This window comes from Gopherus flavomarginatus, chromosome 6 (genome assembly GCF_025201925.1).
Source record: "Gopherus flavomarginatus isolate rGopFla2 chromosome 6, rGopFla2.mat.asm, whole genome shotgun sequence".
In the NCBI taxonomy this organism is placed as follows: Eukaryota; Metazoa; Chordata; order Testudines; family Testudinidae; genus Gopherus; species Gopherus flavomarginatus.
In genome coordinates this window covers 66,507,514-66,534,127 of record NC_066622.1, presented here as the reverse complement: position 1 = coordinate 66,534,127, position 26,614 = coordinate 66,507,514, and the positions used below count along the sequence as shown (strand labels likewise).

The window sequence follows — 26,614 nt, the reverse complement described above, 5'->3', positions numbered from 1 at the left end:
ATAAATCCCAACTGTACAGATAAAACGAAGGGGTCTAAATTAGCTGTTACCACTGAAGAAAGATCTTGGAGTCATTGTGGATAGTTCTCTGAAAACATCCACTCAATGTGCAGCGGCAGTCAAAAAAGCAAACAGAATGTTGGGAATGATTAAGAAAGGGGTAGATAATAAGACAGAAAATATCCTATTGCCTCTATATAAATCCATGGTATGCCCACATCTTGAATAATGTGTGCAGAAGTGGTTGCCCCATCTCAAAAAAGGTATATTGGAATTGGAAAAGGTTCAGAAGGGCAACAAAAATGATTAGGGGTATAGAACAGCTTCCATATGTGGAGAGATTAATGAAACTGGGACTTTTCAACTTGGAAAAGAGATGACTAAAGGGGGATATGATAGAGATCTATAAAATCATGACGGGTGTGGAGAAAGTAATTAAGGAAGTGTTTTTTACTCATTCTCATAAGACAAGAACTAAAGGTCATCAAATGAAATTAATAGGCAGCAGGTTTAAAACAAACAAAAGGAAGTATTTCTTCACACAATTCACAATCCACCTGTGGAACTCTTTGACAGAGGATGTTGTGAAGGCCAAGACTATAACAGGGTTCAAAAAAGAACTAGATAAGTTAATGGAGGATAGGTCCATCGATGGCTATTAGCCAGGATGAGCAGGCATGGTGTCCCTAGCCTCTGTTTGCCAGAAGGTGGGAATGAGCGACAGGGCATGGATCACTGGATGATTACCTGTTCTGTTCCAGGGCCGCCCAGAGGATTCCAGGGGCCTGGGGTCTTCGGTAGCGAGGGGCCCCTGCTTCGGTGGTAATTCAGAGGCTGGGGTCCTTCCGCTCTGGGACCCGCTGCTGAAGTGCCCCGAAGACCCACGGCAGGGGCCCCCCGCCGCCAAATTACCGCCAAAGCGAGACCCGCCACCAAAGTGTCTCCTTGTAGACTCCTTGAGACTCGGCTGCACTTTGGCGACGGGTCCCGCTTCGGCAGTAATTTGGCGGCAAGGGGTCCTTCCACCCCACGAGAGTTTTCCGGGGCCTCCAGAGCGAGCAAAGGACCCCACTCCAAGGCCCCCGAAAAACTCTCATGGGGGCTGCTGCAGGCCCCGGGGCCGGGGCAAATTGCCCCTCTTGTCCCCCCTCTGGGCGACCCCGTTCTGTTCATTCCCTCTGGGGCACCTGGCATTGGCCACTGTTGGAAGATAGGATGCTGGGCTAGATGGACCTTTGATCTGACCCAGTATGGCCATTTTTATGTTCTTACATTATGTTCAGTCTTCATGGGCCAGTCAATCCACCCAGTTGCAATGGATTGACTTGATATGGATACTTACCCACTAAGACAGGGGTGGGCAAACTATGGCCCAGGAGTGGCATCCGGCCCTTCAGATGTTTTAATCCGGCTCTTGAGCTCCAGCTGAGGAGCAGGGTCTTGCTCTGCTCCATGCATGCCATGGCTCCACATGGCTTCCGGAAGCAACGGCATGTCCCCTCTCCGGCTCCTACATGTAGGGTCACGGGGCTCTACACACTTCCCCCACCCCAAGTGCAGATCCCACAGCTCCCATTGGCCAGGAACTGTGGCCAAAGGGAGCTGCAGGGGCGGCACCTGTGGACAGGGCAGCACTCAGAGCCATCTGGCCATGCCTCTGCATAGGAGCCAGAGAGGGGACATGCCGCTGTTTCCGGGAGCTGCTTTAGGTAAGTGCTGCCCAGAGCCTGCACCTCTGACCCCTTCCTGCACCCCAACCTTCTGTTCTACCTCAGATCCCCCTCCTGCCCTCTGAACCCATTGGTCCTAGCTCAGAGCACCCTCCTGCACTCTCAACCCCACAGCTCCACCCCAGAGCCGGCATCCCCGACTGGAGCCTCACCCCACACCTGCACCCGAACTCTGTTGCCCAGCCCGGAGCCCCCTCCCACACCCTGAACTTCTCATTTCTGGCCCCACCCCAGAGCCCACACTCCCAGCCGGAGCTCTCAACCCCTCCCACACCCCAACCCCCAATTTCATGAACATTCATGGCCCACCATACAATTTCCATACCCAGATGTGGCCTTTGGGCCAAAAAGTTTGCCCACCCCCTGCACTAAGAGATGTGCCAAGACCCACTGAATCATTTTACCCAACCCTCCAAACATCCGTCCTACAGCATCTATCTATCCTGGGTACATCCTGCCATCCCCACGGCATCTGAATGCCACTCGGGTCCATTGTTCTGATCACATACCAGCAGTTTAGAGTTTATTGACTATATGGTTTTCAAAGGGGTTGATTTCTTTGCAAAGTTCCCCACTGTATACAGCCTATTCCTGGTGCCTCTTTTCACAGGTGAGGAAACTGAGGCATGGAGCAGTGAAGTGATTTGCCCGAGGCTGCACAGTGAGTCAGTGGCAGAACTGGCCTCAGACCCCAGAAGTTCCTGGCTCCCTGTCTGATGTTTCATGCACTGCTCAATACTGTCACTCAATAAACTGTCCATTCCACAAGCAATAGATACCTATGCACACACCATGGATGTATCTCCATGGACATAGATGCACATCCACTAGTATGGCCAACCCACCCATTCACACATCATGAGCCAGGTCCCACAAAATCATGAGCTTATTAAACACAATACAATGCTGGGGCTTTTTCATGGGCTTTCTGGGTTTTGAGTCTTTGGGATGGACCCAGGTCCCATTTTCCAGATTTTATCTGCAGCCACGAGGGCTAGAAACTGGCTTTTTAATAAGAGATGAGATTCTCCAGGATCTCCTGACTCCAGGGGCTGGGGCTTTAAGAGAAACACCAAATATCATGAGATTTCCTATCAAATCGCAGGAGTTGGCAACACGGCTCCTGACGCTCTCTCCCATATCACGTGTGTGCTCCCATTAGACAGAACAAACAGCTGCCCTATTAATGCCCTGGGTTCCATAGATCCACTGGGCTCCCATGAGCCAGCATCTCTCTGGCAGGGTGGCTACACTGGAGTTGTGTTACCAGGGCTTCCCCCGCAGACGCTGTCCCAGGGACCACCCTTAGTGGAAGCTCCCTGAGGAGAGGCTGCCTGTGAGGGGCTTTGCAGAGCTGGTGCAGGGGAAGGGGCTGGTTCCCATCTCCTCCAGCCTGCCCACTCCTCTGCAGGATCCCAAGGCCGCAGACTGGCTTGGATGCAGCCCAAGGCTCTACAGTTCTCTGGCGGAGAGCTGCCAGGTTTGCAGCTAGATAAGGGATGACTTAGAGCGGATGAAATCATCAGTCTCACCTTGCAGAGCCCTGGGGGAGTAGCTCTGACCCAGGTGCCAAGCTGTCCCTAGCCAATGTGCCCAATGTGGCGAAAGTCCCCACGATCTACGCAGTTGTCTTATCAGCACCTATAATGTAGCACTAACAGGCGGGTTATCAGAAAGGACCTTTATCTCTCTGCTTTCCCCTGGCTTATTCCAGTCCCTGCTGCCTGACTCACTTCCAAGCCTCCCGCCCCCATTGGCCCTGCTCCCAGTCGCGCTCTGGAAGCAGAAATAATCCGGCCAAGGTGGGCAAGCACAGCTCTACAATGGGTGGCATTGTTGACACTGCATTTCTGCTCTCATTAAGGATGACCTCACAATCCACCCTTTGCCGCTTTGCCCAGGCCCACTGTCTTTTGACTTGGGCCCATGAATCCGAAAGGGAACAGTGCGCTCATTGTAGAGCCTGGCTCTGTCCCTCTGTCTGGTGTCTTTCTACCCCCGGACGCACATCAAGATGCTGCCAAGGACCCAGTGTGCTGGGCAACCCCCAGCAGCCCCCTTTGGCCTTTGCTGGGAACCAGCATTGCATTTCTGCTCTAGGGCAGGGTACTGGAGCTCTGTGAAGATGCTCACGGGACGGAGATCAGCCCCCCAGGCTGGTGGCCAGGCAGGGCAGGGAGCATCCCCCACACACCCAGACTTTCTCTTAGAACGGGGTCTGCCCCTGCTGTCTGGCTGAGCAGCACGTCCCTCCATGTGGGCTCATAGATTTCAAGGGGGCTAAACACAACTTCAGAAAGTGGTAGGCAGAAGGGGGCTCCATGTGACTAGGAGCACAGGAGCTCCCTGGGTGGATCGGAGCCAGGGTCCAGCTCATCCAGGGTCCTGCCACCACGAGTGACCAGTGCCAGCTGTTCTAGAGGAAGGGGCAAGACCCCCTGTAGAGCCCAGTTATGGGGCAATCTGCTTCCAGGGATGGTGCCTGAGCACATTTCCACCAGCCCCGTCCCAACCCCCGGTTCTCTCTCCGCTCTGAGATTGGAGCGGCCTTTCCCCTGACAGCCCGGTGATGGTGCTCAGAGCTGTGGGGGAGCATTGGCTGAAGCCCCTTGGGGTGAGTTGGGTCTCACAGGGGGTCAACTTGCAAAGGTGCTTTTGGCCACTGTTGCATTTGCACCTGCAGCACCAGCACATCCTCCACGCAGTGAGTCACGGTCCCCAAGACATCTGGATTCCGGCTAACTGCCAGGGCGGTGCCTATGAAGCTGCCACCTGTCCCAGCTGGGCACAGGAGAGGGGAGCATGAAATTAATGACAGGTCTATTTCACAGGTTATGCTCTTATGGAATTATACTCGGATTCTTTTTTCCACTCTGGTAAAGCAATACCCTACCCCTATCCCAGCTGGAGTCGGAAGTGAGGGGAAGAGAGAAAGAGGCTGGTAGAGAAAAAGAGAAAGGGGCCTTCCCCAGCCCTAGAGATGCTCCACTGAGCGCTCGCTGTAGCAGTGGCCCTGGCTAACACCAAGCCACACAACCTGCTATGCCATCTCAAGGCTGCAGGGCCAACATTGGGAAATTGAGGTGTTTCTAACTCCAGCCTGACCAGACGTGTTCTAGTGGGATCCTGCTCAGTGTTAGGCATCCACCCCTCCCTCAATCGCCCTTGAGAGGAGCTCCCTGGGAGAACAAGTCCCAGTACAGCATGGGTGGCAAGTGGGCAGGGAACCTGCTCTCACACACAGAGGGAGTTGTTGAGTGTTGTATGTGACAGGCTCACCTGCCTGCTCTCCCTGCAGGGATCATGTGTCATGGATTCATCAGGGTCTGTACTATGCCCCAGGCTTTAAACAGTCTCCTGGGAGTAGCCTTTAGTGCGCCAGACAGACACACAAGGGGCCATGCTGCTCCACGAGGGGAGGCCACGCAGCCTCAGTGTCTCTGAGACTGGGCCTTCAGCCTGCCACACACCTGTGTCACACCCTGAGCTCTGAGCAGCGAGTCGGAGAAGGTCATGCGAGACAGTATCAAAAGCTTTACTAATGTCAAGATATACCATGTCTACTGCTTCCCCCCATCCACAAGGTTTGTTACCTCCTCAAAGAAAGCTATCAGGTTGGTTTGACATAATTTGTTCCTGACAAATCCAGGCTGCCTGTTACTTATCACCTTATTATCTTCTAGATGTTTGCAAATTGTTTGCTTAATTATTTGCTCCATTATCTTTCTGGGCAGAGAAGTTAAGATGACTGGTCTGTAATTCCCCAAGTTGCACTAGTTTCCTTTTTAATTGATTGGCACTATATTTACCTTTTTCCAGTCTTCTGGAATGTCTCCTATTATCCAGGACTTGTAAAAGATAATCACTAATGGCTCAGATATCTCCTCAGTCAACTCCTTGCGTATTCTAGGATGCATTTCATCAGGCCCTGGTGACTTGAAGACATCTAACTTGACTACGTAATTTTTAACTTGTTCTTTTTCTATTTGATCCTACCTCATTTTCACTGATATTCACTATGTTAGACATCCAGTCACCACCAACCCTCTTGGTGAAAACTGAAACAAAGAAGTCTTTAAGCACCTCTGCCATTTCCACATTTTCTGTTATTGTTTCCCCCCCACACACACACACACACACATTGAGTAATGGGCCTACCCTGTCCTTGGTCTTCGTCTTGCTTCTAATGTATTTGTAGACTGTTTTCTTGTTACCCTTTGTCTCTAACTAGTTTGATCTCGTTTTGTGCCTTGGCCTTTCTACTTTTGTCCCTACATACTTGTGTTATTTATTTATATTCATCTTTTGTAATTTGACCTAGTTACCACTTTTTGTAGGACTCTCTTTTTGAGTTCCAGATCACTGAAGATCTCCTGGTTAAGCCAGGGTGGTCTCTCGCCATGCTTCATATGACCCCTTGAAAAACTGCCCAACTGTCTTCAATTGTTTTTCCCCTTAGACTTGCTTCCCATGGGAATTTACCTACCAGCTCCCTGAGTTTGCTAAAGTCTGCCTCCTTCTGAAGACAGACACCATGGTGATGGGTACCTGTGGAGAAGCAGAGCAAACTGCTGGCCCCAACAGGCCTCTTCTAGGTCAGGGTTGAGGCATGCTTTAAGCTCCTCCTGGCACTGCCTGCACTGTACTGTGTCTATGCGGAGAGCTTTGGGCACTGGGGCTGCCAGGCCAGCGACATGTCCTTGCTTCCCTAGCAGCAGGCCCCTCTACAGTGCTTGGATTCAGCACAGACAAACACAGGACAATGAGACCCAGCCACGAAGGCTTTACAGACTCACGCTACAAAGAGGTGCAATCTGCACTGGTCAGCACAGGGAATGTGTGGGCATTCGGGTGCCCTGGCCTGGCTGCTCTAGCACTTTCCTTTCATCAGGAATCTCTACTACAGTCTATGAATGAGGGGTTTGGAAAGGACAGAGGAAAGGGTTCTGGTAAGGGTTGCTAGGAAGGGTGTCCCAAGCTTGGAAGTGCCATGAAAAGAAACATGGGGCCAAGACGATAGAGCGTTGGGCAGACACTGGGAAGAAGTGACCTCAGAGGAAATGGCACGGCTTAGCAAATACAGAGTGTAATTTATAGAAGGTCACCAGCTGGAGCTGTTTCAGATGTGTTTTCAAATTGTGCTGGACTGAGTGTGTAGGCAATTAGATCTTGGAGGAATGCTGGGTTCATTGTAGCTCTTTAGAGAAGCAGTTCTGTAGACAGCAGTAAAATTTGTTCACTGCGTGAGGCTCTGTGACTGGATCATTACATAGCTAGAAAGCTGTTGGCTACCAAACACAATCATATGGTGTCAGCAGCGTCCTGCACAGTGTTTTATAGCACTCCAAACATTCCCTTATGAATCATCCCATGCACCCGGGAGTGGGTTTAGGATTATCCTCTCCATTTTGTGCAGGGGGCAAATGAGGCAGAGAGTAGCAAAGTGACTTGCCCAGGGCTCTAGAAGAAGTCAGAATCACAGCCATAATTACACCATAGGAGTTCCTGGCTTCCAGACCTTGCCCTCAGTTAAAGGGAAGCTTGACCTGACGGGGAGAGAGGGGGAACAGTCAGTGCCCTGGGCTTTGGCAATGGAAGGACTGACTACAAGAGTAACTCACGCATATGTGGCATCCTTCAGCTGCATCCACCCCGGACCTTCACAAACCGCACTCTACCTGTGTGAGAGTAAGAATTAACAGATGGGCATATGGAGAGTAAGGCCCAACTTTTCACAAGTGGCTCCTGATTTTGAGTTCCTGGCCTCAGCCACCCTCTGCTGGATTTTCAGAGGTGACAATGTTTGTGAGAGCTGCAGGAGATCAGCACTTCCTGCAAACCAGGCTCCAAGAGTCTCCTCTCAAGCCCACAGAATTAGAGGCTACTTGTGAAAATGTGAGCCTGATCGATGTACTACCAGGTGAGTGCACAGCTGGTTGAAACACCATATCCAAAGAGTAATTATCAAACTGGGAGAGTATGTCTAGTGGGGTCCTGCAGGAGTCAGTCCTGGGTCTGGGAATATTCAACATTTTCATTAATGACATGGATAACACAGTGGAAAGCCTGTTTATAAAACCTGCAGATGACCCCAAACTGGGCAGGGTTGCAGCACACTGAAGGACAGGATTAGAATTCAAAACAACCTTGACAAATTGGAAACTTGGTTTGAAATCAACAAGATGAAATTCAATATAGACAAGTGCAAAGTACTTCACCGAGAAAGGAAAAACTGAACGCACAACTACAAGAAGGGAAATAACTGGCTAAGTGGTCGTACAGTTGCAAAGTTGATCAAAAGCTGAATATGAGCTAATCATGGGATGTAGCTGCAGAAAAGGCTCATATCATTCTGGGGTGTACTAACAGGAGTGTTGTATGTAAGACACGGGAGATAACTGGCCTTCTCTGCTGGGCACTGGTGAGGCCCCAGCTGGAGTCCTGGGTCCAAGTCTGAGCACTTCACTTTAGGAAAGATGTGGACAAGTTGGAGAGGGTCCAGGAGACAGCAACAGATTTAGAAAACCTGACCACTGAGGAAAGGTTAGAGAAAATGGGCATGTTTAAACTTAAGAAAAGGAGGCGGAGAGTATCTGAATGGCTGTTATGCAGAGGACGGTGATCAATTGTTCTCCATGTCCACAGAAGGCAGGACAAGAAGTAATGGGCTTCATCTGCAGCAAGGGAGATTTAGGTGAGACATTAGGAGAAGCTTTCTAGCTATACTGATCATTAAGTAGTGGAATAGGTTACCAAAGGAGGTTCTGGAATCCCTGTCCTTGGGGATTTTAAAAACAGGTTGGACAAACATACATCATGGACTGTCTTGGTATGTTTGGTCCTGCCTCAGAGTGGGGACGGGGAGAATGGACTAGATGACTTCTCAAGGTCCCTTCCAGCCTTACAAGTCTATGATTTTGCAAGCCAGTGGGAGATCCGGTAAGAGAATCCAGGAGTCCTGGCTTCCAGGCCTCTGTTCTAACCACTAGGCAACATACCTAAGGAAACAAACAACAAACCCAAATGACTGTTCTGAAACTCTGGGCATAGTTTATTCCTGGTGTAACTCCTTGGAGCGTCACCAAGGATGGATTTAGCTTTGGATATTACTGCAACAACTAAACTTCAGGGAGTGGTGAGGAAAATAAGGACTATTTCCCTGTTTCCAAGTATCTTTTACCTCTCACAAGCTGCTTTTTAACTTTTATCACACTTTGTAAATGCATGAATCTCCTGGCAGGCAGGTGAGTTACTTTCATTAACCCCAAGACTAAGTCATTTGCTCAAGGCCATGGAGGGGACATGACAGCACCCAGGCCCCAGGCTCCCAGGCCCGTGCTCAGATCCCTAAGGCACTGCTGCCAAATTCCCAGCACTGGAGAGTGTGAACTGCAAACCACCGAGCAGCCAGAGAACACGAGTGGCTAGGAATGAGCAGATCATGGCACTGAGGGGTTGAAAGGCAGCCAGGGAAAGATCGCAGCAGCAAAGAAATGCCAGTGTGTGCCCTAAGCGCTGGTCATTCCCCAGTTCCCTGCAAGCAGGTGGGCATCCTGTCTCTGCTCTCTTGTAATCCCATGTCTGGCAGCCTGTATAAGAGATTCTACAGCATGTTGGGGCAGCTGATTGTTTGGACGGTCTGTGGGGCACTATGGGTCTGCATAGTCCCTAGCACAGTGGGGCCTTGATCTTGGCTGGGGCTTGTCATAGGGTGGCACCTGGCCCTTTAAGAGGCCAGTGCACCTGTGACCTGTACCTGATTCCCCCCAGTTGGGGTTAAGGGAGGGCAGCTGCCCCTGTTAGGCTGGAGTCAGCAGAATTATCTGAGGGAAGAAGCCAAAGGAGAGCAGCAAGTGGGCGCTGTGGGGGAGAAATGACCCAAGCTGGGGAGCCCTGATGAGTGCAAGGCTCAGGCAGTGATCCCTAGAGGCAGGGGTGAACCAGCTGAGTCAGGGGCTAGAGGGTTGTTTTGGGAGGGTGGACCCCCATAAGCGGAGGCTGGAAGAGCGGGACCCTGGCTCCAGGGCCAGGGGATCTGGGATTGCAGTGCTGCTATTGACTTTTGGTTGGTGTCTTGGGGGAGGGGGGTGTCCCTGGAGAGGCGAATAGGAAAAGCCTGCTGTTAGTCTCTGTGTGTATTGTAGGAATGGGAGAGGTGCTTTACCACAAGGCTTTTGGGGCAGCACAGAATAAATTATGCCCAGAGATGGGCTTTGTATCAGACACTTCCTTTCGTGGTTGGAAGAGAGGGGAAACTGAGGCAGGCACACCTGGGTTCTTCTAGAGGCTGCCTGGAGTGGTGGCTTGTCATGGGCCCCATTGGAAAGGCCACATCCCTCTGCTGGTGGCGGATCCAACGGTAGAACTGGCTTTGCGTTTGTCTCCTCACACAGAGAGAAGCTCACACCCTTTCCCTGAAACAGGACTTTCAGCTGAGGGTTTGGGGAGAAGGGCACTAACCCCCCGAGGAGAGCGCAGGATGTGCATCACCTGTAGCAGCTCTGAGCACCCAGTGGCTGTTGCCCACATGCTCAGACCTTCAAAGGGAGGAGCCCAGAAAGGAATAAAAGGCCCCACTAGCCAGGAGAAAACTGCTGACTGGTGCAGTTGTTATGGGACAAAGGAGCCGGTGACATTTATCTTGGCAATGGTCAGACCTGGAGTCAGGAAGGGATGTCCCTCTAGAGCACCATGTATCAGAGGGGCAGCCATGTTAGTCTGGATCTGTAAAAGCAGCAAGGAGTCCTGTGGCACCCTATAGACTAACAGATATATTGGAGCATGAGCTTTCATGGGTGAATGCATGCATCCGACGAAGTGGGTATTTACCCATGAAAGCTCATGCTCCAATAAGTCTGTTAGTCTATAAGGTGCCACAGGACTCTTTGCTCCTCTAGAGCACATGGGCAGGGACTGCAAGGGGCTGGCCTCCCTTATGTCTCTTCACTGTGGGGGATGATCCACTCTCCAAGCCACCCATATTGTCTCTTTGGGCTGAGCTGAACCTCCCTCCATGTGGGCCCATAGATTTCAACGGGGCTAAACACAACTCCGGTAGGGGTAGGCAGAAGGGGGCTCCAAGCAACTGGGAGCACAGAAGCTGCCCGACTGGATCAAAGCCGGGGTCCAGCTCGTCCAGTGTCCTGCCACCATGAGTGACCAGTGCCATCTGCTCTAGAGGAAGGGGCAAGACCCCCTGTAGAGCCTGGTTATGGGGCAATCTGCTCCCAGGGATGGTGCCTGAGCACATTTCCACCAGCCTCGTCCCAGCCCCTGGTTCTCTCTCCACTCTGATTGGCGCGGCCTTTCCCCTGACAGCCCGGTGATGGTGCACAGAGCTGTGGGGGAGCATTGGCTGAAGCCCCTTGGGATGGGTTGGGTTTCACAGGGGGTCAGCTTGCAAAGGCGCTTTTGGCCACTGTTTCATTTGCACCTGCAGCACCAGCATGTCCTCACCACAGTGAGTCACAGTCCCTATCTGTTAGGCTCCTGTGTGGGTAACCCCCACAATCAATGCTTGCAATGGGGCTGCTGGGGTCATTGAGAGGCTGGCAGGGGGCTGGCAGAGCGGGAGGCCCTGCTGGATAATCTGTTCTTTTTCTCTTTCTGTGTCCTTTGGTCTGTATTCATAGCTGGGGGCACATGTGGCTTGTGCAGACCAAGGAATGCCCCTGCCAACCACTGCCAGCCTTGCCTGCATTTGTATCCGCATGGCAGGGACTCACTCAGGGTCAGGGTATCCCCTGGGGACCTTTGTTCCTCAGTTGCTCTTTGGGCAATGATGGCAGCAATGCAGAGCTGCCCTTGTACTTCCACCAGGGCTGGCCTGCCACTCCCCTTCACCTCTTTTTTCATCCCACCGCACACACCAGCTGAGGAGCTTCCAGGGAAGGCATCTGCAGGGCATGAGTTTAACTGGTGCTGCTAAGCCCAGAGACTCTGCCACACAGGCTTGAGCACCATCTACTGGCATGTTATCTATGAACTGACGGTATACATATCTTCAGCCTCTCTGGTAGCAGGAATTAGGTCACATGGCAGATGAGATGGTTTGTATCAGCCATGCAGAGTCTGGTTCATTGCACTGTAGAACCTAGCCAGAGCTGGCCCACTCCTGGCCCAGGCCAAAGAAGATGGGCATGCAGCTCTCTGGTCCCTGGACATACTGTGGCTGCTTTGCTGCATGGAGCTGTGGGTCGCCATGCTATGCAAACTGAGCAGCAGGCTGCACTAACACCACAACCCCACTATGCCCCTGCGAGCCAGGGGCCCCAAATCTTTGTGTTTCGGGGGTGCCTGTCTGAGCCTGTGTAAGGTCCTACCCCCTGCTCCACAACCCTCACCACTCGTGAACAGCCTTCCACTAAGCAGGCCCAGGTTTCCACCCTATAGCTCACATCGCCTGCTAAACATAGCAGAAGGACCAGCCCGTGGCCGGGGCAATCTCAGCCAAAGCAGGTAATCACCTGAGGCCCCAAAACTAAATCCAAGCAAGAAATCCTCATCGCCTCTTCTATATCACCATCTTGGTCAGCCCTGCACCCACCTGGCCAGTGCAGCAAACAGTCTGACCCCAGGCCACAACATGCTCAGAAGTCTAGGCCAGCACCTACAACACTGATATATGTGTCACCAGGAGGAACAGATCCAAATCAACATCCCTCCAGAGAGCCCTGCACAGAGAGCCCAGTTGTGTGCTGCACTGGATTGGGACTCAGGAGACCTGGGTTCTGGAGCTAGCTCTGCCACTGTCCTGCTGGGTAACCTTGGGCAAGTCACGTTGCTGCTCTGTGCCTCAGTTTCCTCCCTGACATCCTTTGTAAAGTGGGTGGCGCACAGCAGCTGAAAGGGGCTCAATATTATTCTCACACTAGCACATAGCCTCACCACAGCGATGTTCACAGCTAAGGCAGAATCAACGGCCCTAGGCACAAAGCACAGTCCACCCCCGAGGGGAGTGACTGTGTGATCCTGGGGATGTGGGGAGACAGAAGCCTTTTCTACGCCAGTGACTGAAATGCTGGGGAGTGCAGGGAGGAGGCTGCCTCAGCTGATCAGTCTTTCCATGGGAGGGGATGGTCCCAGCCGTTTTGTCAGACACACTTCCCACTTTCCAAACTCTGGGCTGGTGTCTCCTCACCCTGTCTCCTCCACCTCTTCTGCTTCTGGGGTCATGCTGCGCTTGCCAGAAGACCTGGGCTTCCTAGGCCTCCCCATTTAGGAACTGCTGGATGCACCCCTGCCTGACTCTGAGGGAGGGACAGAAATAGCCCCGATGGCATCATGTTCTAGTCTCTGAGAGTCACAAACTCATAGGTCAGAAGGGACCATTGTGATCATCTAGTCCAACTTCCTGCCCTTTGCCGGTGTCATAAACAGATAGTTAAGGGTTAATGCCTCTTTTACCTGTAAAGGGTTAAGAAGCTCAGTAAACCTGTCTGACACCTGACCAGAGGACCAATAAGGGGACAAGATACTTTCAAATCTTGATGGAGGGAAGTCTTTGTTTGTGCTCTTTGTTTTGGGTGTTGTTCGCTCTTGGGACTAAGCGGGACCAGACGTCAATCCAGACTCTCCAAATCTTTCTGAACCAGTCTCTCATGTTTCAAAATTGTAAGTAACAGCCAGGCAAGGTGGATTAGATTTATTTTTGTTTTCTCAACTTGTAAATGTCCTTTTTTGCTGAGAGGATTTTACCTCTGTTTGCTGTAACTTTGAACCTAAGGCTAGAGGGGGTTCCTCTGGGCTATACGAATTTGATTACCCTGTAAAGTATTTTCCATCTTGATTTTACAGAGATGATTTTTACCTTTCTTCTTTAATTAAAAGCTTTCTTTTTAAAAACCTGATTGATTTTTCCTTGTTTTAAGATCCAAGGGGATTGGATCTGGACTCCCCAGGAATTGGTGGGGGTAAGGAGGGGGGATGGTTAATTTCTCCTTGTTTTAAGATCCAAGAGGTTTGGATCTGTGTTCACCAAGGAATTGGTGAAGTCCCTCAAGGCCACCCAGGGAGGGGAGAGTTTTGGGGGGACAGAAAGTGCTCCAGACACTGACTTCTGGATGGTGGCAGTGTACCAGATCTAAGCTAGTAATTAAGCTTAGAAGTGTGCATGCAGGTCCCCGCATTTGCACCCTAAAGTTCAAAGTGGGGAAGGAACCTTGACAGCAGGCCACAGAACCTCACCCACGCTTCTGTAACAGACCCTTAACTCTGGCTGAGTTACTGCCTGTCCTCACATCATGGGTTAAAGATTTCAAGTTACAGAGAATCCACTATTTACACTAATTTAAACCTGCAAGTGATCCATGCCCCACGCTGCAGAGGAAGGTGAAAACCCCACAAGGCCTCTGCCAATCTGACCTGAGGAAAAATTCCTTTCTGACCCCAAATATGGCAATCGGTTAGACTCTGAGCATGTGGGTGAGACCTACCAGGAAGACACCTTGGGAAGAATTCTCTGTAGTAATTCAGAGCCCCCCCCCCCCCCATCCAGTGTCCCATCACTGGCTATGGATTAGTCACCTGTCTCCAGGCAGGAGGGGCCGTTGCTAAGACAGGAGTCGTCGCCGAGCACAGTGTGCGAGCCGTGCTGGGTGGGTCATCCCTGCCTCTGTTGTACACCTGGCGGCTCAGTCCCATTTTTACAGCCCCCACACCTACGTTACTGTGCTAATAAAGGCCTAGGAACTGATTAGAACCGGGATCTGCCGGGAGGTATAGGACTGTTGCTCTTTGCTGCCACTGTGAGGATAGAGTGGGGACAGCGGTGTGGATGCAGGGTAGTAAGGCAAGAAAGGACTTGACTGCCACCTGCTGGGAAACACTTTTGTGTTGTTTTAAGCCAGGAAGCGCTGACCATCAGCTGCGTCTCAGGGAATACAGACACTACAAGCACTATGGCAGAACTGCTGCACTGCGTCGCTCTGGAGTAGGCACATACTTGCTACAGCAATGGAAGAGGTTTTCCAATCAATGTAGTTAACCCACATCTTCAAGAGGTGGTAGCTAGATCGCTGGAAGAATTATTCCCTTGACCGAGGGGTGTCTACGCTGGGGCTTAGGTCAGCGTAGTGACCTCTCACAGGTTTGTGAATGTTTCACATCCTGAGCGATGTAGCTAACTCAACTTAAGTTTTAGGTGCAGACCAGACCATAGTAACTTCTTGGAATAAGAGAAAAATTCAAAGTTAAGGCTACCTGGAAAAGCTCAAGCAAACCTCCATTGTCAACTAGTGACGCAGTGCTAATGCTCCCCAGATAACCTTAACGCTGACCTCTTCATCCTAACAGAAAGAGCAGAGGGGACAGGCAGCATCTCTCTGCAGTGTTAACAGATTTTGAGGACTCCTGGGAGAAATTCACTGACTGTAGGTGTAGCTGAGCACAGAGTCGGGCCTATGAACTCCAGCGACCGTGCACAAGTACAGCTTACAGCAGAGTCAGAAGAATCTGATCTTGAAGAATCCCAAGAGCCTGCAGCTGCTGGGTTGACCCCTGGGGCATGAGGAGATATTTAAAGGTACGACTGCTCTGCAGCTGGAGGTGGAATTTCCAGCTTGGGTGAAGGTACAAGCGCTAGTCTGATCAAGCTAGTGTGCTAGAAAGATCAGTGTAACCCCAGTAACATGGGCAGAAAGACGGGCTAGGCCTACATACCTAGAGTATCCAAGGGGTTTGCATGTGTGGGAGTAGCCCAAGCCGCCCCAGCACTGCTGCAGCTTCGCTGCTATTTCTAAAAGACTAGGTCAATCGGAGCTGGTGCGTGTATGTCTATCTGAGCTGGCAGTTACCCCTGCAGCTGCAGTGTGGCCCTACCCTAAGATACACGGGACCCAAACCGTAATGGGCTTTGTAGCTCATTGGGCTCTGGAGTCCTGTGATGCTCTCAAACCAACAGGAAGGGGGAGCAACCCATGGAGCTCTATGTGTGAAACCCCACAGAGCTAGGCAGCACGGAGAGGTCAAGGCCTAGTCTCTGGGGCCTCCTCAGGCTAGTGCACAGCAGTTATCTAAGCCAAGGACAGTGAGGCCTATTTTCCCATTTCCATGTGACATACACAATTCCCCACCCCTCTCACAAGCTGCTCTTTAAACTTTATCACACATTGTAAATCCATGAATTTCCTGGCAGGCAGGTGAGTGACTTTCATTAACCCCAAGACTAAGTCATTTGCTCAAGGCCATGGATGGGGAGTGACAGCACCCAGGCCCCTGGCTCCCAGGCCCATGCTCAGATCACTAAGGCACTGCTGCCAAATTCCCAGCACTGGAGAGTGTGAACTGCAAACCGCCGAGCAGCCAGAGAACACGAGTGGCTAGGGATGAGTGGAGCATGGCACTGAGGGGTTGAAAGGCAGCCAGGGAAAGATCGCAGCAGAAAGGAGTGCCAGTTGGGGCAGCTGATTGATTGGTAACTCTGTGGGGCACTATGGGTCTGCACAGCACCTAGCACAGTGGGGCTGTGATCTTGGCTGGGGCTTGTCACAAGGTGGCACCTTGCCCTTTAAGAGGGAATAGGCTAGTGTCCCTGTGACTAAATTTGTTGACCCCCCCCCATAGGGGTTAAGAAAGGGCAGTAGAGTGAGAACTGCCTGAGATTAGAGGAGATGGGGAGCAACTGAAGACAGAGGAGTAGCAGAGAGCTGGTGAGAAGTGCTTGGCAGAGACACTAGGGTAGTACAGGGAACCTGGGAGAGAAAGTGGGGACTTGGTGGGAGATGGAAGGGAATGGTTGGCTGGACCTGACCAAAGCTGGGCCCTCCTGAGGAACAGATGGCTTGGAAGAAGGTTCTGGGAAAAGGGGAAGAGCCAGCTTGGACTAGGGAGGTTGGGACAGATACCATAAGCAAGAGGGTTATGACTGGAGAGTAGATCCCCTGATGCAGGTGTAGGGCTGGCAGGCAGAGAGGGCTGGGGACTGGAATGCAGACCTGACTTGGGGCTGTGGGAGAAGAGCCCTGAGACCTGTCTCCCTTGGCTGGAAGGGGGATAGTGGTGCCCTGGGACGGGGTCAAATGGAATGCTAGTAGGCACTCACATGGTTGACCTGGAAGTGACCCCGCCCTTCCCAGCATGGGAAACTGCTGTGGTTCGGGTTACTGTGGGAACTGGAGACTGGGTTTACTACAAGGGCTTGGGGAAACTACTGTGCTGGTGGAGATGAATAAGTTGTGCTCAAAGGTGGGAAGTTGTACTAGATGCTGTGAGACTTTTCTCCATTCATGGGTGAATGGAGGGAAAACTGAGGCAGACACACTTGTTCTGCTGTATCCTGCCACAGGAGGCACTCAAGGAGGAGCCACTGATGGCAGGGCCTCCTATCTACTGTAACACAGCTAATAACTTTGGCCTGGGTCTCTGGCAGACCATTAAATAGCAGTCTTGTCTTTTTAGCCTCCTGCACAGCTGCATAGAATGAAAGCTACCTGCAGATCTTACACGCATGCTTCCTGACTGTAGGTAGCACAGAGATGATTAGCTAGACAAGGGCTTGTGGCTCAGGGGAGGGATCCATTCATGCAGTTGCTTAAAAACAAACCAACATTTCTCTTCCAGGGTTTAAAAAAAAAAGATGCACTAGGGGAAAGAAATGGCTGGCTCCTCCCATCAAACCTCAGTTGTCCTGCTGGCATTATACAGTCAGCAATCCTCCTGTACCAGCCAGATAGCTGGGCTGGGGAGAAGAGCCCCAGTTGCTGACTCGCTCTTTGTATTGTGAGGGGGAGCTGCCAGATGTTTGCAGTTGATACGCCGGGGTCTGGTGTACATAAACAATGGGCATCACAGCCCTTCTGGCTGCGATAAAGCCTGTTGGAAAGGAATGGCAGCACAGCGTGTGGGCAGAGGGCTGGGGTGCAGATCAGTCACTGGACAGGGGTCTGGCCTAGTGACAATGCTGAACTGAGCACTTCTTTGGAAGCAGCTCCAAGATTTTCCAGTACGTGTTTGCTAACAGCATGGCAAAACCCTGCCCTGGAGGTTGGGCTGCCCGGGGGTGAATCACGGGGTTACTTACCAGAGCCATCCTGCTAGCAGAGGGCAAGAGGGCTCCAGATGGGCATCGGGCAGGGGCATGTTGCTGCCCTAAGACAGCAGCAGAGGCATGTGCTGGCTGGAGGGGATGGCAGACCATGCTCCTTGAGGCATGGTGGTCCAGCCAGCTTGGTGCCCATCCCTAGAGGCGTCTTGAGCACTCGGCTGGATTCCTCCTTTGCTGGAGCAGAGGACAGGAGGGACAGAGTCTCTCTCCCCACCAACTCATTGAGGCAGGGTTGGCACAGATCCAAAAGGCAAGGCAGTGGTTCACTGGGGCTGATTCCTGCTCTACCAGGGTAAATCAGGACTAAATGCACCAAAGTCTATGAGTTACACTTCAGTGGGAGCGAGAGGACAGCCATGCCCAGGTTTAGAGAGGGAGTGGGTTTGGGGGGAAGACCCATGGAAAACAAACTCCTCTGTGTGGTGCTGAAGTCACAGAGGGGGTGCTCAGTGCTGGCCTCACTCTGCTCCCACTGAAGTCAATGGTTAAAACTCCCCTTGCTGTCCATGGCAGCCATGCTAGACAAATGTTGAGGACCTCACCCTATTGTTAAACCAGAGTCATCTCTCCTGCTCATGGGGCCGGTCCAGCCCTGCCTCCCCACCCCCTGGGAACTGGGAGAGCCTGCAGAAGTTGTGAAAGTTTGTGGCTCCCAGGGAAGGGGCACCTCTTATGCATTGATGAGCCCAGCTCCCTTGAGACTCCCTGCACCTCAGGGCATGGGACTGGTGGCTCTATGCCAGTGCACACCCCTGCAAAATACCTGTAGGGCCAGTCTTACACTAACTAGCTAGTTCCACCCTCCACTGTGGAGCTAGTGGGATCTCTGGAGACATGAAATGGGTTAACCCTTTGGAGCCTGGACACCCAACAAAGCACTGACTTGCCTGGAAAACCCAGGTGTTTCTATGGTGTGGGCAGTGTTGTAGCCACATCAGCCCCAGGATATTAGAGATACAAGGTGGGTGAGGTAATATCTTTTCTTGAACCAACTTCTGTTAGTGAGAGAGACAAGCTTTCGAGCTAAACAAAGCTCTTCCTGAGGAATCATTTTGACTTTCTCATTTCATTTCAATAAGGTAAAAATGTTTTGACTTTATCCCTTTAATTTCATTTTGACTCTTGTATGATAGTAATTGTAATACGTTATGCTGCTTATATTCAGTATTTTATACTGGAATATTCCTTTTAATGCTATCTTTATATCACATGTTGAAGTGTAAATATAATCTGTAGATGGTATCAAAACAAAATGATTCAATGTTATTTAAACAAAATGGTTCTGAATTATCCAAATTAAACTTTTCAGTGTTTCTGAATCAAAAATTTTTTTTTTGAGGGGGGATTCTGTCCTGTGAAAACTTTCCAAACTTTGACTTTTTGTTCCAATTCAGAATGAAAACAAATGTTAGCATTTCCTGCAGATGGAAGTTCTGGTTTTCGGCCAGCTCTACTAAGCGTGTTGTTCTGGGGGATTGACCAAACTCCTGTCACAGCCAATTCCATGATCATTTCATCAGTCACGGGAATCATTCCCTGGCCTATGTGCTCAGGCCCTTGCGGAGGGGGCATGCAGTTGGAATAGGAGCATGTGTCCATGGAGCCGGACAGCTGATTGCATGGGGGACTGGCCCATCCCTGGATCCCCAAATGGGTTCGTGCCAGTGCTTGGAAGGTTACAGCGGGGAGCAGCTAAACAGTGGCCTGTGTTGGGGGAAATGCTCCCTGCCAACTTCAGCTCTGTGCTTGACCGGCTTTGTCAGAAATAAATAATGAAAGGAGAAGTAACGCTTCAAGAATCAGACTGTGCTCGATACAGAGAATCCCTTGATCAAAACGTCCAGGTTGCTTTGTCAGCAGTTCCGCCATCGCAGCGTGAGAGGATGCCTTGTGGCATCGCGTTGCTGTGCATGAGGAGACAGATTTGCTTTTATGTCTCTAACATCACAAGCTAATGGCCCATCAGTGTTTCACAGCCTGCCCAATAAATCAATTCCTGCACTTTTAGGCACTCTTTGAGCAACTTTAGTCTTGGGGAGGGTCTGGGGCTATTTGCCTTATTAAACAGGAGACTCCTGCAATGTGTCTGACACCAGATCATTTGTTTGCTTGTGTGGATATTACCGACAGGTAGCATTTGCACCTAAGGCATGATTCAGTCAGGACTTTTACACTAGAAAGCTGTGCTACTGAGATAATATAACCCCTTACATGGCACAGTAATATCAGTATAAAGATGTTTCATACTGGTAAAGCTATTCCAGTGTATGTCACTCTATACCAATATGACTGCATCCCCATTAGGACTTTTACCAGTATAACTATTTCAGTTAAAAAAAACACATCACATTAGTAACTGATATATCTATGCCAATAAAACTTTCAAATGTAGATTAGACCTTAGGTAGTGAATATATTTTTACTGGTGCTATGCACAGTTTCTAAGAAGAGCTGCACTACAACTGGCAACAAGCATTTCTCCAAGATCTAGCTGCCTATGCATTCTGTTAAAAAGAATTCATAAGACTACCTGGGATAGCACTATCTGGTGACTCTCAGTAATGATATATCTCTGCCTCAAGGGGCTTTATGTTGTCTGTGCACCCATTACAGACAGCATTCATGCTCCACTTTGTCTCAGTCACCCAAATTTTTACAGCTCATTGAACATTTGAAACTTCATGGCTCTCTAAAGTAATTATTCTCTGCCTTGTTCCATGGAGCTATGCAGCCCTCTGTGGCCTTCCTTCTGCAAAATGTATCCCTCATTCCTGGTCCCTATCTCCCATGGAGTCCCACATACAAAGTCTAAACTCCCTCCTGCACTCTAAAGCCCAGCCCTTAACACTTGGGCAAGCAGCAGGTGCTAGTCTCAGCTGCCTGCAGCCTTAGGTGTCCTATTAACTCCCTATCCCCTCCCTCCCGTCAACTCTGGCAGTGAGATTCAGTCTCCTAGCAGCCTCCTCTCCCCACTGTGGCATTCAGAGCTGTTATCTGTGCGGGGAGGCAGAAAGCATCCCCTGGACTCGAGCTGCGCTCCCAGAAGAATAGTATTTACAGCCATTCCCAACAATGGGCTGTGCCACCCTCTGAGCCATGTCACCAGATGAGCTAGCATAAAAGAGAGAGAGACTGAGCCTACACGCATCTAGTGCTCAGCCACTCTGGACTCCCCTGGCAAAGGGGCTCCCTGACTCTGACAGGTTCCCTTCAAGTTACTCGTCTTCTCCAGCTTCGAATTTCTGTCGCCAGGCAGTTTGCACCAGTGAGTGAATTAAAAGCACATCGCTCCCTGGTAAACCGCCATGAGCTCCTCCCGGTTAAACAACAGAGCCGAGAGCCACTTTCGAGCCCAGGAGGAGCACGAGCTAGAAACCCTGGGGAAGAAAGCGTGGGACAATCCCGTTTACAATGGCTCCCCCTCTGCATCTCTGAAGATCCGAGCCATCTACAACCCCAAGGCCATTCTGGAGAACCCCTACGAGAACATTGAGAAGCTGGGGGACTCCCTTCCCTACCAAGAAGAGAGGAAAAAGGCAGAGGACATGAAGAAGAAACCCTTGCCCAAGTGCTGCTTCTGTTTCTTCAAAGGCATCCGAGGTAAAACTTTGGGGTCTGGTTAGAATGTGTTTATAAACCCATGTGAAGAGCAGCCCTGGGAGCCAAGAGCCATAGAGCAGCTGTGTAACATGAAAAGCTGCACATGGCCATAGTGAGCACTCCTCTAACGTGTTCTGTCTGAGGTCACACAAAGAATCTGTGGCAGCTCCAGGGACAGAACCCAGGAGTCCTGATCCCACACTCCCTGCCTTATCTCTGAGATGTAGCCATTGTCCCCATTTTACAGATGGGGCCACTGAAGTGCAGAAAAGCTAAGGGGCTTGCTCAAGATCACAGCCTAGAATAGAACCTAGGCATCCTGATTACAAACCCCTACTGTAGGAATTAGACAATACCCCCTCCCTAGATGTTTTTTATTCTAGAGGGGATAATTGTGACCCCTATATCAACACTTCCTATATATACATATGTATATAAAACTGGAAGATGAAAAGCCACCACACTATTGGGCTGTGGAGATTAATCTATAGGGAATGAGCATAAGAGCTATATGTAAATGGCTTTGCTAAAAGATAACTGGGGGGGTGACACGTAGGGAGAGGGGAATTGTTTAGGCTGGCACAAGGGGCTAGATGGAACAGTAAGGGGGCTAAAAGCTAGAAACACTAAGTTAGGCTGCATCTTGGGGCAGCTCCCGGCAGTGGGAACTAGTCGATTTCACAGTATCTCCCAGCAGAAACGGTGAAGCCCCATGGCTTGAGAAATTAAACACCTGGCTGGAGATTGCATTAAACTGTAGGGGAAAACCCTACACTGGTAGCCAATGAATTGGCAACAAACATAACCTAGTAATTTTTCCCCCCAACTGTAAATTCTGTGGTGTTCTAATCACGGTTTCTAATACAACCCTTGTTCAAATGTACCCACTGTAACATGTTTGTAAATCATGGATATGCAGGGCTGGAAGAGACCCCAAGAGGCAGGGGCAGCTCCAGGCACCAGCATGCCAAGTGCGTGCCGGAGACGGCAAGCCGGGGGGGCGCTCTGCCGGTCGCCGCGAGGGCAGCAGGCAGGTTGCCTTCGGCGGCATGCCTGCGGAGGGTCCGCTGGACCCGCAGCTTCGGCAGACCTTCCGCAGGCGTGCTGCCGAATCCGTGGGACCAGGGACCTCCCACAGGCAAGCCGCCGAAGCCAGCCTGCCAGCCGTGCTTGGGGTGGCAAAATACCTAGAGTCACCTCTGCCAAGAGGTCATCTAGTCCATTCCCTGCACCGAGGTAGGATTGAGTACATCTAGAGCATCCCTGACAGGTGTTTGTCTAACCCATTCTTGTCTAGACCAGTGGTGTGATATCTATAGTTTGTATGATCAAAGATTTCTGAGCTGCCATTTAGAGCGAGATCCAACACACATTGAGTGTTCCCGCTGATTTTGATAGGAGTTGGATTGGGTCTCTAGAGCAATTGATGGCATCTCTCAATAGTGCTGAGATGTAGACCTCCCCTGGCCCAGTAGCACAACTGGAAACAGAGGCTGAGAGAGGAGGAATGTGCCTACAGGGGATAGTAGGCTAATGCATTATTTACTTTGTTTTATTCTGAGGTCTGCAGTCCCCACAGGACTCTTCCTTTGCTCGGAGTGCTGTGACATAATTACAGTGTGATGCTTGAAAACGGGGAGATCAGTAATTCAAAAACAAAAATCCCTTTCCAGATATGATCTCTGTGTAATGCTGATGTCCAAGAAATGAGAGTGAAAACCCCTATGGTACCATCATGTCCTCTCCTCCCTCCCTGACTAATCCACTACTGCCCCCTGTAGGCAAAGATTACCCATGTCTAGAGCAGTGCCATCAGGATCTGATCCAAAGCCGAGGAAGTCAATAGAAAACCTCCCATTGATTTAATGGGCTTTTGCTCAGCCCTTAATGTATAGTCTAGTAATGACACTTGACCTGAAGCAAGCCCATTGCATCTTCAGGGTACTTGGAGATACTAATTAATTAATTCTCAGTGCACCTTATAAGGGGAGAATCTGCTTATAATGCAGGGCTCGCCTGGTCTTGAGCCTCCTTCCATCCTGTCCCCCTGGAGGATGCTGATGGTGTGGAGAACAATTTAAAAAATTTTATTAAAGCTAATGTTTAAAAATATATATATAATACATAGGTTGGGAAAAGAGTGTCTGTACATCTGGGTATAGTGCTTAGATTATCCACAAATATAAAGTTAGTTTTTAAAAGTCATATGATACATAGAACACATAATCAACAATAACCCAAATTTAGGTGAATAAATTTAACAATGCAGTTTAGATATTAGAATCCGAATACTTGGGTACATCACTCATGAAAAGTTGTACAGGGATTTGGTTGTGGAAAGCAAAATATATCCATGAGTGGAGACTGTCATTCAGCAATTGAGAATTAGTTGGGTTTTCTATTTAGAAAATACAATACTCTGGAAAATAAAGTCCTGATAGAACTCAGTTCCTGACACAGCCATCTCGGCAGTTTTCCAGTTGGCAGAAGGTTTCAGAGGAGAGCCAGGCAGTGGGACAGGCCAGGTGGTGGATGACTTTCCTGCAGCGAGGGAAAGGCGTGTTTTCTAAGCCATAGGTTAAAGTCAGTGCTTGGCTTGGGTGGCTTTAAAACTTGGGGCAAGGCCGTGTCATTGAAGAAGCTGTTACCATCAGTGCAAACATCGTGTGGGAAGGAGTTCTGCTATGAGGGCTTGTTCCAGAGAGAGAGGATGGGATAGTGGTTTGGGGGCCTACCTGGGACTTTTGAGCTCGAGTTTCAATTCCAGGCTCCACGACATACTTCCTGGGTGACTTGGGCAAGCCACATCGCCTCTCCAGGCCTTAGTTCCCCATCTGCAACTTCAGGAGGGTGGCCCTGCCCACTAGGGATGGGGAGGATTGTGAGGTGCTTAGACGCTGTGCTAATGGGAGCCTTGGGTAGGTAGATCCCTGGGGATAGGAGCTGAGCTGATCTCCAAATCCTAGCTCTTTGATTGCACAGGGGATCGCGCTCATCTTTGTCTTGACATTTCTTTTTCTGGGCCATATCCTTAGCTGGTGTAAATCAGTTTTGTTGTAATGAGTTCAGTGCCGATTGACCCCTGCTGAGGAGCTTGTCCTCTTTATCTCCCCATCTCTGCCACTCTTTCCTTGATACTCCTCTGTCTCATCCCCCTTGTTCCCCACTGCCCCAAGAATCGGCAGACTCCTGCAGGATCTCTTAGCTGATAAACGGACACAGTGTTATTGACCTTCCCCACCCAAACACACACCAGAACGTATGCCATCCTGCCTGGAAGTTAGCTCAGCATTTCCCCATTGAGGGCCCCTGGCATACGTTCTCATTGCAGCTGCCGTGTCCAGTTCGCCCGAAGCCCAGTGTTCGTTTAGTTGTTGCTGGTGTCTGCAGATGTATTGTGTTGCTGAAAAGGGAGCTTTAGCGGAAGAATTACTGAGCAGTGCACAACCTGCTCTGGGATGCAGGGGAGACAAGATCCCCAGCTGGACTGAATCAAGATAGCTCCAGTGAAGTCAATGATCTGGCCCACTGACTGACTGGGTTTTGGGGGGGGAGGTGAGTAGGAGGCTTTTAGGATCCTTTCTCTTCTACCTTGTTCTAAAGCCCCATGGCCTGTGCCTCAGCCTGCATTCAAAGCCATGGCCACAGCTCCATACTGGACCCTTTAGGACAGATGTGATCATTGGCTAGGGTCCGGTCTCTTGAGAGCAGTGCAAAGTGCTTCCATTCCCTGTTCTCCAGGGATGAAGCAGCCCGCTGGCTTTTCTGGAACGCTCACGCTGGGACAGGTCCATTTTCCATCACATCATCCCTTTCTACAGAACCATAGAGGTTTTGCCAAAATTTCATTCTGAGAGGGGGAAAGGCAGTGGGGTGGGAGAGTTTGGACAGTGTTGAAATGTCACGTTTTCATGCTTTCAGAGTGAAACATTTTGATTTTTCAGGTTTCAGAGTAGCAGCCGTGTTAGTCTGTATCCACAAAAAGAACAGGAGTACTTGTGGCACCTTAGAGACTAACAAATTTATTTCAGCATAAACTTTCGTGGGCTACAGCCCACTTCATCAGATGCCTAGAGTGGAACACACAGACAGAAGAGTCTTCCACTCTATGCATCCGAAGAAGTGGGCTGTAGCCCACGAAAGCTTATACTGAAATAAATTTGTTAGTCTCTAAGGTGCCACAAGTACTCCTGTTCTTTTTGATTTTTCAGTTTGCAGAGACTTTTCGCTTCACTTTTTGTAACGGGTGCCTTGTAGCCCACATTACAATGTAACAATTTTTAAAAGGCGTTGTCAAACCGGAACATTTTGATCAACTCGAAACGATGTTTTTTCTGGGCATTCGCAGGTTTGTTTCTAATTGCAACAAAGACAAATGTCAAAATCTCAGTCCTTTGGGAAACAGGGTATTCATGTCCTTGCAGCCCTACTTGCTCTTGTTATTAACATTACCTGTAGCCAGGGCCGTTGCCGCCCCAAGCACAGCAGCACGCTGCGGGGGATGCTCTGCCGCTCACCGGTCCCGTGGCTCCCGTGGACCTCCTTCAGGCTTCCCTGCGGGGGGGTCCGGTGATCCCGCGGCTCCGGTGGACCTCCTGCAGGTTTGCCTGCTGATGCTCCACCGGAGCCGTGGGACCAGCGGATCCTCCACAGGCACACCTGCGGGAGCTCCACCGGAGCCGCCTGCCACCCTCCCGGCAACCGGCAGAGCGCCCCCCGCAGCATGCCGCCCGAAGCACAAGCTTGGCGCGCTGTGGCCTGGAGCTGGCCCTGCCTGTAACAATCCTTTCGCCTCTGGCATCCAAAGCTTTCAAAGCAATTGATAATCATTGATGGCTGTAGCCCACGAAAGTTTATGCTCAAATAAATGTGTTAGTCTCTAAGGTGCCGCAAGGACTCCTGTTCTTATTTATGATTAGGCATCACTTCCCTGTGAAACAGCTAAGGGAGATATATATATATATATATATATATAGGGACTGATGCTTGGGACGCGATCCAGAGCCTAGCATGGCAACTCAGGAGCTGTCTCAGAGTAAAGACCAATCCTATAGTCCTTATTGCAGCCCACACTGGTTTGGGGGAGTGTGTTACAAACCCCAAGTCCTGTGCACAGGAACCTGTGGTGGGTTACCAGAGCAGATTGAAATGCACATCAATCCTGGCTGACCCTATTGTACCTCTTCACGTGTGCACAGAACATTAGGACAGCAAGCAAGGGGCTGATGGTGAGATGAGGCCC

General features: G+C 50.5%; 1 protein-coding gene across 1 annotated transcript in view; it reads left to right on the top strand.

Annotated features, from left to right (window-relative positions):
* The first annotated feature begins 20,937 nt into the window (after nt 1–20,937).
* PKD2L1 (polycystin 2 like 1, transient receptor potential cation channel) overlaps nt 20,938–26,614 on the top strand; it is a 35,828-nt gene continuing 30,151 nt past the window's right edge. The window contains exon 1 of the mRNA XM_050960101.1: nt 20,938–21,372. Coding sequence (XP_050816058.1) covers nt 21,078–21,372 — 295 coding nt within the window. The 5' untranslated portion in view covers nt 20,938–21,077. The remainder of the gene's footprint in view (nt 21,373–26,614) is intronic.